This window comes from Urocitellus parryii, chromosome X (assembly GCF_045843805.1).
Source record: "Urocitellus parryii isolate mUroPar1 chromosome X, mUroPar1.hap1, whole genome shotgun sequence".
In the NCBI taxonomy this organism is placed as follows: domain Eukaryota; kingdom Metazoa; phylum Chordata; class Mammalia; order Rodentia; family Sciuridae; genus Urocitellus; species Urocitellus parryii.
In genome coordinates this window covers 27,656,128-27,669,432 of record NC_135547.1, presented here as the reverse complement: position 1 = coordinate 27,669,432, position 13,305 = coordinate 27,656,128, and the positions used below count along the sequence as shown (strand labels likewise).

The 13,305-nt window shown below is 36.4% G+C and overlaps 1 protein-coding gene across 2 annotated transcripts in view; it reads left to right on the top strand.

The window, feature by feature from the left end:
• Window positions 1-13,305, top strand: part of Gria3 (glutamate ionotropic receptor AMPA type subunit 3) — a 264,009-nt gene that overhangs the window by 209,267 nt on the left and 41,437 nt on the right. For both annotated transcript variants that reach the window (XM_026413620.2, XM_026413621.2), the window contains exon 12: window positions 4,264-4,462. In XM_026413620.2, the coding sequence (XP_026269405.1) occupies window positions 4,264-4,462 (199 nt within the window). The remainder of the gene's footprint in view (window positions 1-4,263; window positions 4,463-13,305) is intronic.

Below are 13,305 nucleotides of genomic sequence, written 5' to 3'. Positions count from 1 at the left end.
TATGGTGCATTTATAAATACTAAATGTACAGCATTTTACAGTCATTTCATTATGCTAACCTTGAAATCTATCTTGTGCAACAAAACTATTTGAAATGAATGTTAAACATTTGCAGCTACATTAGTGGAAAGAAAGGAATTGGAAAATGACAGGTCTTTTTAACTCAACTATAAAGTCTTGTCTTGTTTTAATAGGTCCTTTATAAAATGTGATGGGATTGACCCATCAGTCACTTTTTATATAGCCTCCATGTGAAATGTGGTTTTAAGTGGTTTTAATGAGAAAAGGGAAATGTAAAAATGCTTATGGAGCTTCTTCCCTGTAGCTTCCCCTGCACATTTTGTTAGTGAAAACATTTAAGCATTCATGTCAAACAAAAGAAGAAAGTGGTAGAAAATCTGCCAAATCTTTTGTCAAAGTTACTACTGTCTTCAGAGGATAATGTTGAATGCAACCTTGTACATTCCACTCTGATTCCACAGAAGCTCTTTGTTGAGGTTTGTAAAATTATTATACCATTTCTATGTGGGTACTCACCCAAAATCTCCATGCGCATAAGTACAATCATCCCTTGGTACCAGGGATTGGTTCCAGGACCCCCTATGGATACCGAAACCCACAGATGCTCAAGTCTCCTATACAAAGTGGCATAGTATTTTCATATTACTTATGCACATCCTCCCATATACTTTAAATCATCTCTAGATTACATATAGTACCTAATATAATGTAAATGGTATGCAAATAGTTGCTATATTCTATTGCTTAGGGAATAATGACAAGAAAAAATTCTGTACACGTTCAGTACAGAGGCAATTTTTTTAGTATTTTTGATCTTCAGCTGGTTGAGTCTGTGAATGAGGAACCTGAGGATATGGAGAGACTGGCTGTATATTACCCACATAATTACCAAAGTCAATACCAGGTAGACAAGATGACATGAAAATGACCATTTTGCATTTAGGTTTATTTTCAGTCATGTCAACAACCAATCTCAGCTGAGTCATTCAGATCAACCACATGATGATCTGAGTCAATATTAAGGTGGCCAAAATAACCAGATTATGATGTGCAGGCTTGATTTTAGATCAGACAGACATAGCCACAGTCCATTAGCCTCAATAAAATGGCACAATGTAATTTCAATAAATTACTATATTTTCTTCACATTTCAAGTAGACAATGCATAAAGTACCATTAGTATTCTGAGCAGCAGAGTATACCTCTTTTCATACCAAACTGTGATTCTGGAATTACTCCAAAATCAGTTCTCCCCTTGGTCTCGGCAAAAAAAAAAAAAAAAAAAAAAAAAAATCATTCAATGTAAGGTTGACATTCACGGTTCCAATCCAAATGGACAATAGGTAACAAACAATATTCAGTTTTGCTATTTCTCAGTGTTTGTAGGAAAATTGCACCTTCTATGATTTACACACCATCTGGAATTTTCTTATACAAAATATAGGTATTTTGTAGTATAAAACTCTGGGCATTTCTCCCTAGTATGTAAGTATAGATTTTTTTTCTACTTCTCCCCCTGTGTGCCTCAGTTTATCTCTAAATGCCTCTGTTGCTTATATTTAAAATATCCCTTAACCATAGGGATAGACAATTTTAAAATTTGATATATATAAAGCAATTAGAACAGAGTCTGGCATATAGGAAATACTCAATAACCACTAATTTATTGTTATCATCTTTTATTACCCTATTACTATGGATGCTACCTTGAAGCATTAATCTTTTATACAATAAAATTATTTCCAGAGTCACATCAGTCCAGAATAAATTGAATGTATCTGGCAACAATGAAGATGAAAGGTCTAAATTCCTAATTCAAACACTATATATATACTTTTAGCATTGGGAAGTGTGACACATTCATTCTGACTCATCCAGGTGTTTTTACCTCTTCTGACTAAAAGAGAAATTTTCCAAGATAAAATCCTGAGAGAGTATAACTATTAGTTAGGAAAATCTGTTGCAAAGCAGATTTTCACATCTGAAAAACTAAAAGTGATTATGTTTTGAAATAAAGAAATAATGGTTGTTTTAGGCTTCCAGGGACTAATGGGAATTGGAAACTTTAAAAAAGTAAGTTTGCTATAGTTTAGCAGCAAAGAATACTATTTATCAAAACACCTGCCAAAAGTATTTGACTGGAGTGTAGCATCTAAAACAACTGAATTTTCCAGAGCCTGAAAAAGAAAGGTTATCTTGGGACACAGAAATTTGAATTTGTTTCCAAGTAGTGAAATGAAAGTACAGACAGAAAAGAGCTTGATTTGTCAGCTCTCCATCCAGAACTGTCCTCTTCCCACAGAGTCTGGAGATGTGCCAGGCTACTCTGCCTATTCTTGACTTTATGACAGAGTGGGTTCTCTTTCCATGAGGTTTTTTTTTTTTTTTTTTTTTTGGCATGGGAGAACATAGCCTAACAAGAATGGAGTTCTGCCTCATAGCAGAACTATCCTGGGGGTGATGTGGCGATATTTTATAAAACCCAAGGAGCAGATTCTCATTTCCGTGGACCAAACCAACCATCAGCAACACTGCAAAGGAGATGCAGTTTCCTAAATAGAATCCATTACCCATCATTGAGCATTCATTGCCCTCATGCTGCCCCCCCCAACATACCACAGTCCCCAGATGATACTGATGTACAGGTGGAGTTAAGAATCACTGATTAACAACATTTGTTTCTGTTTAGTCTGAAGATCTCTTTGCAGAAACCCAAGATGCTTAAGAAATACAGATTCTTGGTCACTCAGATGTTATAAATCTGCACCTTAACAAAGGCCCCTGCTGGTGCCAATGTACAGGAATATTGAAGAACAAAATATACCCTTATGAACTTACCTCTCTTCTGTCACATTTCCTACTGATAGGTACTGTTGAAGTGTTACATTTTGATCAAAGCCTCTGAAGACCCACAGAGGATGATTCCAATCATAAGCAGGCCAGGAAAAAGTCATTTTGGGGGGCACTTTGGTGAGGGGGAAGGAAATAAGTGTTTTAATGCCTCACACACCCCATTGTACAGGTATTTTCCTGCATCATTTTGGGGCCTGCCCTCACTGGCTAAGGTTTAGTTTGTAAAAGGGAAGAGTTTTGATCTCCTGAGTCTCACTAGACATTTATATGAAGTAACAATGAACATTACAATCTAGCTCCTTGCCTCATGGGTGATCAACTCCACAAAATTATAATGTCTTTATTAAATATATTAAACTCAAAGTGAATAGTGCTAATTTAGTAGCTGCCCATTTCTCTTTACACATGGAAAGCCTTTTGACTCTTCCTCCTATGATGTTGCCTTACATCAATGGTTCACAACCTTCGCTGCACATTGTAGTCACCAGTGGAGATTTTAAAAATACATGTGTCTGGATTCCACTTCCCAGGTTCTAACTTAATTGATATCCAGTAGACCTGAGCATGAGTTTTTCTTTCTTTTATTTTCTTTTGGCTGTTATTTTCTTAAATATCCAAGATGATTCTAATGTGCAACCAAGGCCAAGAAACGCTTGCTTTAAATAATGCCATATTCTGTAGATGTGCTTAATAAAGCTCACAGAGAACTCAATTGGTTAAATTATTACATGTAAGTGGGAGATAATAAAAATGTTTTTGTGATTAAAAAATTCCTGTTTAGAAATCCTGTGTTAGTCAGCTATGTTAATAGCATTTACTGAGGTAAAAAACCTAAAAGGAGAAAAGGTTTATTTTAGCTCATCACTTCAGAGATTTCAGTCCATGGTACTTTGCTTTGAGCCTGTGGTGAGGAAATATATCATGGGGGAAGCATGTGGCAGAGGAAACCCATCCAACTCATGATGGCAGGAAAGCAAGAGAGAGAAAAGTGTACTGGGATCCCAATATTCCCTTCAAGGGCACATCCTAGTAACCTAACTTCCTCTAGATAGGTCCCACCTCTTAAAGGTTCTACCACCTCCCAGTAAAACCACAGGCTACTAATCAAAATTTCCACATATGGACCATTAAGGGATATTCAAGATACAAAGTAGAACAAAACCTGTACAGTCCTGAAAAGCATTCTGTGTGCACTATCATATACTATCATGACATGTAGTATTGTCATTAACATGTGACTTTTGTCTGATGTTAATTCTCTCACATCATCTACTTCCCTCCTCCATAAGCTGTACTGAAACTACTCCTCTTTCCAGAAATAAAGATAAGGATTTCTTAACTGAGATCTGGCCCCTTTGGGTCTGGATTTGTTTTTGTTTTACATTGTAGATCACTCTCCGGGCGCATTGTTGGAGGGGTTTGGTGGTTCTTCACCCTGATCATAATTTCTTCCTATACTGCCAATCTCGCTGCTTTCCTGACTGTGGAGAGAATGGTTTCTCCCATAGAGAGTGCTGAAGACCTAGCTAAGCAGACTGAAATTGCATATGGGACCCTGGACTCCGGTTCAACAAAAGAATTTTTCAGAGTAAGTGCTTTGCAGCTAATTGGGCCTGCTGGTTTTTATTTTATTATCTTCTCACAAAGGCAGATTCACAGTGCTTTCAAGGGAAGACTGGGAAAGGGAGGGAATGTTATCAAAGGAGAGCATCTTAAATACTGTACTGCTTAGTTGGTGATCTAATTCACTAACCTTTAGAACTAATACTCATGTGAGATATAACAGGTGACATGTTGAGAGCACTGAGTTTGAACTCCTAAGTTTGAATCCCAACCCTGCCACAAAGGAATTGTTTGTCTTTGGGCAAGTCATTTAAATTGTGTCAGTTTGGGTTGCCTTACTTGAATAATGAAAGAACTAAACTAAATCTCTCTTTCTTCTAACTCTTACAAAAGCAGTGATTTTATGTTTCAGCAGTTCACAGAAGTTAGGTAATCGACTCTAAGACTCTGACAAGTGATGGACTAGAAGAAAGTACATATTCTATTTTAGACATGGATTTTTCTATTGAAATGTATTATAGTTGTTTCAAGTATAAACATACAGGCTGATAATTTAATTCACAGGAAAGTTTATAATTCTTTTAATTTTTTGAGTAGATTTATTCCCCCTGCTCTCATCAGTCCAAATCTCTCTAGGGGAATAGCAAATTGTCCACTAGCAAAAGTTAGTAAATCTATGTAAACTCCATTACAGTTTTTTTAATATTTTTTTAGTTGTTCATAGACCTTCATTTATTTATATGTGGTGCTATGAATCGAACCCATGCTTCACACGTGCCAGGCAAGTGCACTACCACTGAGTCACAGCCAAAGCCCCTCCATTACAGTTTTTAAGAAATCACATGTTTTTCAGTTTCCCCAACAAACAAAAAAGGGTGCTTTAGATTAGAAAATGGACCCCTTGAAGACACTGCCACTGCTTCTACTGTAGCCACTGTAACTGGTTGTAGCAATGATCCAAAAAGCAATTGAGTAGTAGGTAGAGAGGAAAAGTTTAGCCACTCTCTCCAACCAATAGTCAAGATACTGGAGAGCAGGTATAATTACTGACTTTTTCTCAAAGGAGCAAGTAAACAAATGTTGTTTCTAAACCAGCTTATTTTGATAAATAAGTAATATATTTCTACATGTATTACCATGAGATTTGTTCAATTATTTCATGGAAAACAAGGAGGAGTGTGTTTTTGACATTATAGAATTAAGTGAAAACAGTTTTTACTCCCTGAAGGAGAAAGGATCCATTCTGGAGCCCTTTCAAGAATTTTCCATGGCTCAGGATGTCTATATCTCACCTCTGTCACCTGCTTACTGAACACATCATAACCTCCACCTGGGAAGAGGAGCCCAGAGTTGGAAGCATCAAAATGATATCCAGACCCTCTGATACTAATCTGGCCTTGACTCTCCCTATTATGGCAATCCCAGAACCTTTTTTGGGGACAATTCCTCCTACCTATGCAATCACTCACATGTGTCAGGGCTAAAAGCCAGGGATTTCCATCTGCTGAATAGTCAGCACATGATCAGCTGCATGGAAATCTTATTTGATATCAACCTTCAACAGAGCTCATGTTCACCATCCCAGTAGGCATGAAAGTGCTATATGAATTAACTGACCAGTTAGGATATCAAGACACCAGACTTGGGCCCTCTGATAAGAGACATTTGTTCTACTAGAAAACATTTTTCCTTCAACAATGATCAGAGATTATAAAGGTGTGCTTTTAATGGTAATCAATATGACATCAGTTCCCATTAAGTTTTCAAAGTCCATTCATTCTCATACCAGGCCAAAGGAGGTTCTCTGGGAAGATATGTTAGCACAAAGACTTAAAAGTGTGGTGAAATAGTCATTGCTCCACACTGAAACTCCATCCCCCACTCATTTTGTGTCTTTATCTACTGATCCATTCCAGATGGTTTAATTAAAGAGCATATTACTGGAGTGGATTGGAATCAACATTCAATTCTGAACAAATCTATTGCTACATTCTAATTGGTTTGTGGTTTCTAATGTTCACCAATTCCTGCTGACCTTTAAAGCCAATGAGTGATTCCTATGGAAATAGAGCTGTTTTGAAAATCTGATTAGAGAAGAAGCCGGATATTTCTAGGTATAAGGAAGTGCAAATCATTTTTTAATTCCCCTACATGCTACTTTTTCTTTTTTCCCAAATGGTTGCTAGTGACAACATTAAGGACTCTGTGGGGTGATCCTTCAGGGAAGCATAGAAAGGTTAGTGATGTAAGAATTAAAACTGAGCAGTAGAAAAACTCAATTATTTGAGCTTGCTTTGTACTGAAAATGTTATATAAACCTAACAAAGAGTATGCATGTTATTCATATAATAAAGGGGTCCATCCCATTGGGTTCCAAGCCACTTTCCTTATTATGTCCTCTATCCCACCCCGTTCTTGAATCCAATGGGGAAGAGAAGGCAGCCCACAAGAGTACATCATCCTGCACCTGGGGCCTTGACTTGACACTGATGTCCCCTTACCCTCAAATCTCAGTAATCTCCAGGCATTGAGACAATTTTAAGAATATTAACTCCCCACACATTAAAAAAAATGGGGAGTTCTGATAGCATGCCTTCTGAATTTTAAAGGATAAAACAAGATCCTCTGCAACATTTACAAACATAATGAGTTCATTTCTTCCTTTTTTCACTCCATCCTGAAACTACAGGGACCCAATAGTAATAGCATAAAACAGCCTAGGGCTAGCCCTCTAGTTCTTCCACTAAGACAGAGAAATAAATAAAATAAAATTCTCTTCTAATTGCCTTGCAGACATTTATACTGATCCTGGGTAAGGCGGCCATTAAAATGGTGATATTTTGAAATGATTCCTTTGTTTCCTTATTTTCTAAGCTTTCCCTAACTGTCATCTTACACAAAGTCACTGGCACAGAGGGACCTGTTCCATAAAGGAAAACAGGGAGGGACTGAACAAAACGCATGCAGCTGGGAGAGACATCTGGAATATTATCATCAACCCTCTTGACTTGAAAACTGATATACTTAGACAGCAGCTCCAAAATTAAATATCCCAACCAGAGGTGGAGGCACACATGCTAAAAAAAAAAAACAAGTCGACAGCTTTATTGTCATTGCCCAAGGAAATGCCACTATGATTTGGAAACCTGCACCAAAATGATCATTCTCCACTAGGTTTTGGAAATTTAACCTGATACAGATTCATGTTAAAAAAGTAACACTAGGAGAAAAAGTAATTCCAAAATCCTCTCAACCTATAAACCTCCAAAAATATTAGATGACAACTAGGATACTTGAGATCTTTTCCAAATACTTGGCCATATTCCTACTGAAGATAGGGTAGGGATAAAATGAATATTTTAAAAATACAATGTTTAATACTAACTCAAATCCCTTTAAGAAAATAAAAATAGAGAGGAGTAAAGAAAGTGGACATTTGCCCAGTGTGCTGGGGAGACCACTGAGGGGGCTGTCCTGCCTTTTGAGTTGCAGACATTGTAATCCCCCTATGAAGTATCTTTTGAATTACTCATGAATATGTCTCAACACAACACCCTTTGACTGCTGTTTCCCTCATTTAATTTTTTTTAATGCACACAGCTGAAATATGGGCCTTTTTAAGCTGATTTGGGAAGTGGTCTCTGCTAATCATTTAGATTCTACTTATACTGAGAATTTCTCTTCCACCCACTCCCACATACACACACACACACACACACACACACACACACACAAACACACACTTTTTCACTTGGACTCCACATTTCTTCAACATTATTGATTATCTTTGATAGGACTTTTGAAGTATACAGGAAAAGGAAAAAAAGCTTCCCACAAATGTACCTATTCAGACTATGGTGACATTTTGATATGATCAGGAAAATTAACCATTAATCTTTAAGCTGTATTACAACAGACGTCCCAGGCTCCTTACCCTGTCCCCAAATGTTGGAAAACACATTAAAATGTACAAATTCTTTTGTTAATTTTTTTCTCACCAAATACTATGATTAATTTGAAACTCTGACAGACAATATGCCTGGACAACTGTAACCAAATTTTATTAGCTTGAAAATCCAAATAAGGTGACCAAATGTTTGAAGACACAGCCAAACCATATGCTAGGGAGCACATAACAGTAAAAGTAAGAGATGAGTTGACACTAAAGGATGGTAGATCAGAGAAATCCATTGTATGTACTACTGAGTGAATTTTTAAAAAGAAAAACTGTCTTTCAATTTTGACTTGGCTGTTTTGATGTTGTCATATTTAAAAAAAGATTCTTACCTTTTTGTGTTATATAATACTTTACATACCAAGAGCCATAGACCTTATAGGTCAAAACTGGAGATGCACAACAGCCACAAGGTAAGGCTCTGAGGCCTGGCCAAACTGGCCTCTGGAAAAGGGAAAGACACATTGAGACGCCTGTTAGCTTTTCCCATTCCTCAGCAGCCAGGGATCCATGGTTCCAACAAGCTTCCTTGTAGGCAAGTCTCAGACTGGTGGCAAGTAAAATCTTCAGGGAAGCAGAGAGTGACCTGGCAATGTATGCACACAACAGAAAACACATCTAATATCTGTTTCCATAAAAAAGGATAAGATGTGGCAAAGTGGACAGGGTAATAATCCTTTAGGTTCCATTGTTTATCCATCACTTTTATTTTTCCATATTTTTATTGGTGCATGATAATCTATCACTCTTCTAATCACTCTCTTACATTTTCTGTATCAAACACTATGCTAAGGACTAAGGATCCATGCATCTCTATAAACAAAATTAAATTCTATATTTTTTTCCAAATCACCTAAAATACCTAGATGGGCTTCTTCTCCATACTCAGAGGTCATTTAAAAATATAGATATCTGAGATAACTTGATGATTATCCCTCCAGAGAAGATGATTGTTGCTTATTTTTTTTGAAGTTGCTTCCAATCATGGGCAAATCTATGGGTATGTTCCATGGTAATTGGCATCAGGCTAATGATTCTCCATAGAATAAAGTGTTCTACAATTTAGGAGCTCATAATTGAGTGAACCATCAATTTCCAGCACACTTTAACAATACATTACCTTAGTCAGTCTCAAAACAATCCTACTATGCAGCCAGAGCAGGTATTATTATTCATGTTTCACAGAAGAGACAACTGAGACAAGATGACATTTTGACCTACTGAATGTGTTCAATGGAGAAGAGCTGGAACTAGGACCCTAATTCTTTGACTCCTCATTGGGTTCCCTTTACATTCCACCTCAGTGCCATTCTGATGGGAATATTCACAAAAATATGGAGTGTTCTGCATGAATCAAGCCTCTAATGCATCAAATACTATAACAAAAAAAAGCTCTTTAAAAGTATGAAGGGTTCTCCAATCCTAGGATACATTAGGCAAATGCCCTAGTAATAGAGCAATTAAAACATAAAGGCTCTCCAGACAAAGCTCTGTAGAGATTTGGGGAGTATTTCTCAAAAAATAAAGTAAGAAAATATCTGTTTTTCTCAGGAGAAAGGGTATGGATTTTCTTTAGCTTTGGGAGGAGAACAGAAACTCAAATTCTTTCCCTTGTCCTCCTGAGCTCACTCCTACTTAACTATAAATATTACTGCAAAACTCATCTCCTAACCAGTTCACCTTTATCCATTCCTTTGTGGCCTGCAGATTCAACAATTTTAACATGCACAATTTAGAGCTGTCCTTGAAGACCACCTAGAAATTCGGGTGCTTCCAAGGTGGCATGCAGGCCATCTGCCCAAAGTAACCAACCATATGGATATTATTAAGCCTATCTCTGTTTGTCCTCCCAGATAACCTACTTGCTTATGAGAGCATTTCACAGCCCAGAAAGCCTAAGGGGGTTAAGTCTCAGTTGTTCTTGAGGCTGCCAACTCTCTCAGACTACCTCAGGGTAATTAACATCACACAGGACTCCCAGATCATTGAGAGAACTCTGAAACTCTCTTCTAGAACTCATCTTAAGATATCATTTTCTTTTCTTCTCTTACAAAGTCAAATCACCTGATAGCCTTCCAGTTAAAGGAATGAGGCCCATCTGTTCAATTAGACTTTCCTTGAGTTCACCTAGCAAATCTGCACAAGTTAATTATTTACAATTCTTTTTCATCACCATGCAGAAGCCTAACTTAACAGTAAGTATCAGGTAAAATTCTTACCAACAAACAAGAACAATTAACTGGAATGCTTGGTTGCACTCCACTTGAAAAAGAAAAGGCAACTCACACAAATAAAACCTTGATATAATTTTTTCCCAGAAAGGTTATATAAGGTGATGCTCTGTGGTTAGACTCATTCCAGTCTTTGACATCATCTAAGTTTTAGTAGAGACTAAATAAATACTAAGCATATACCTAGTAATTTAGACACCAGGGATATAATGCAGAAAACACAAGAAAATGACTTTCTTTGAGGAATTTGCATTCTGTTAGAAGGAGACAAACAATAAACATGTAATCAAATAGATATATAGAATAATTTCAGGTACTAAGTGCTCTAGGGCATTATGATAGAGAATGACTTAGGATTAGAGAAGGCAGTTTTAACTGAGAGTCTGGGAGGTGAGGGAAGATTCAGGGAAGGCCTCCTTAAGGAGATAACTTTTGATTAGAGACCTGAGTGATAAGAGGTAGCCATGTGAAAATGTTAGGGAAGAGTAATACAAACAGAAGAAAAGGTAAGTGCAAAGTCCTGGAGAAGGAACAATAGTGGAATGTGTTAAGGAAAACCAATGTGGCCAAGAAATGATAGTCCACATGATAGTGATGGATATTTTGCAAAGTGATCGTATCAAGGATCTATTTTAGAAGTAGATTCACAGAATTTGCTCAGGGGTTTTGGGAAACATCTGTGAGTGAATGGGAAGAGCCAAACATGACTCTCATATGTTCGGCCTACATCCCTTTTTGGTAATAACTAGTGAAATCTTTAATCCTACATTCATTAAATGATCCAGGGATACTCATTAAATTGTACTGACATGGGCTGAAAAGCTATACTAGGACTGCTTGAGAAACTTTCCACAGTGTTAAAAAACATTACCTGTCTGAAGACAAAGTTATCTCTGCTATAATTTTTTCATATTTTAAATGGTTTATTATTTTTAATTGTTATATACTAGTTTATTTAGGGGGTACAGTTCTATAATTAGATGCATGTATAAATGTGTAATGATCAAAATCAGAGTGGTTGGCATTTCTATCTCCTTGAATATTATCATTTCTATGCATTAGGAACCTTTAAAGTCTTCTCAAGTTATATTGATATGTGTGATTATGGTAGACTATAGTTGCCCTATTGTGCTATAGAACATTAGAGCTCCTTCCCCACATACACTGTATTTGATACCTATTATCCACTTCTCATGATCCCCCAAACCCTCCCACTTTTAGCTTCCAGTGACCTCTATTCCATGCTCTACTTTTGTGTGCATCCACAAGATAGTGAGAATATAGAATGTTTGCTTTTCTGTGTCTAGCTTATTTCACTTAACATAATGTCCTTCAGTTCAATCCATGTTGTTGAAAAGGACAGGATTTCATCTTTTGATGGCTGAATAATATTCCATTATGTATATATACAAATTTTAAATTTATTCATCCATCAATGGACATCTTGGTTGGTTCCATGTCTTGGCTATTGTGAACAGTATTGTAATAAATATGGAAGTGCAGCTGTCTCTTTGGTATGCTGATTTCATTTCATTTGGATATATACCCAGAAGTAGAATAAATAGATCACCCTTACATTCTAAATGGTTTAAAATGTTATCTATAGGAAGAGAAGGGCTCAGAGATGGTTTATTGTATTTCTTTTCAGTTCTGATCACAGGCATTTGTCTGTAAGGTATCCTTAAAATTAATCTCCTATCTGTACGTTCGTTGATGCCCCAATGAAGATGTTTCTGAAGTTGGTTAGATTCTACACCTAGAGAAATCTGAATTCCAGAAGTGAGTCTTCCCAATTTTATCAAAATTCTTATGTGTTCATAACCTATATTATTTGACACTCAATTTTATTTCTTTTGAGATTCTGGTCTGGGTTACAGGCTATTTCTTGTATCAGTCAGTAACATTGATTTTCCAACCCACTGAGTAAAGAAGCCTGTCCTAGATGTCTGGGAATAAATAGGAGCATCCATATATACCCCTGAGTCCAGAATGCAGACAATAAAAGAGTCAGATGAATTCATCAGGAACAGTTTCTAGATAAAAGGGGCATTTTTAAAAAATATTTGGAGATAAAGGAGAATTCAAAAATAGTTCAAGAGGTATGTAAGAATATATTTGTGACCAAAAAACACAACAGCAAAAAGCCCATAACTTTATGTCACATTAAATTGTAGCTACTATTGACTAAGGTACTGTTAGTTCTCGCTTGGGTTCACACTAACATTTTTTTCTGTGAAATAGCATATGTATGTATATGTTTGGAAGAGAGGGTGTTTAGATGGGACAAAAACCATTTGTTTTTTAAAATATTATTGCCGTGAAACAATTACATCATAGTAGAAATCAATATACTGCAAAGGGGAAATTAGAAATCATTGCTCAAGACCAAAGTGCTCTAAATACTATCTTATTTCTAATTTCATAAACCACATTTTTCATGTAAATATGAGGTTCATTAAAAAGGTAATCTCCAAAGAATATTTTGTTTTATTTTAAATTAGTTTGAGGAACCAACATTGAAAAGCAAAATCCATTTACGCTTTGGCAAATAATATCAATGAAGAAAGATTTCATAGCAAACCTTTCATACTTAAAAGCAACCCCATTACATTAGTCATTGTTTCAAACAAAATAAACAACCTTTTTCCTGAACATGTTGGTAGTATGAATGAAGTAATCATA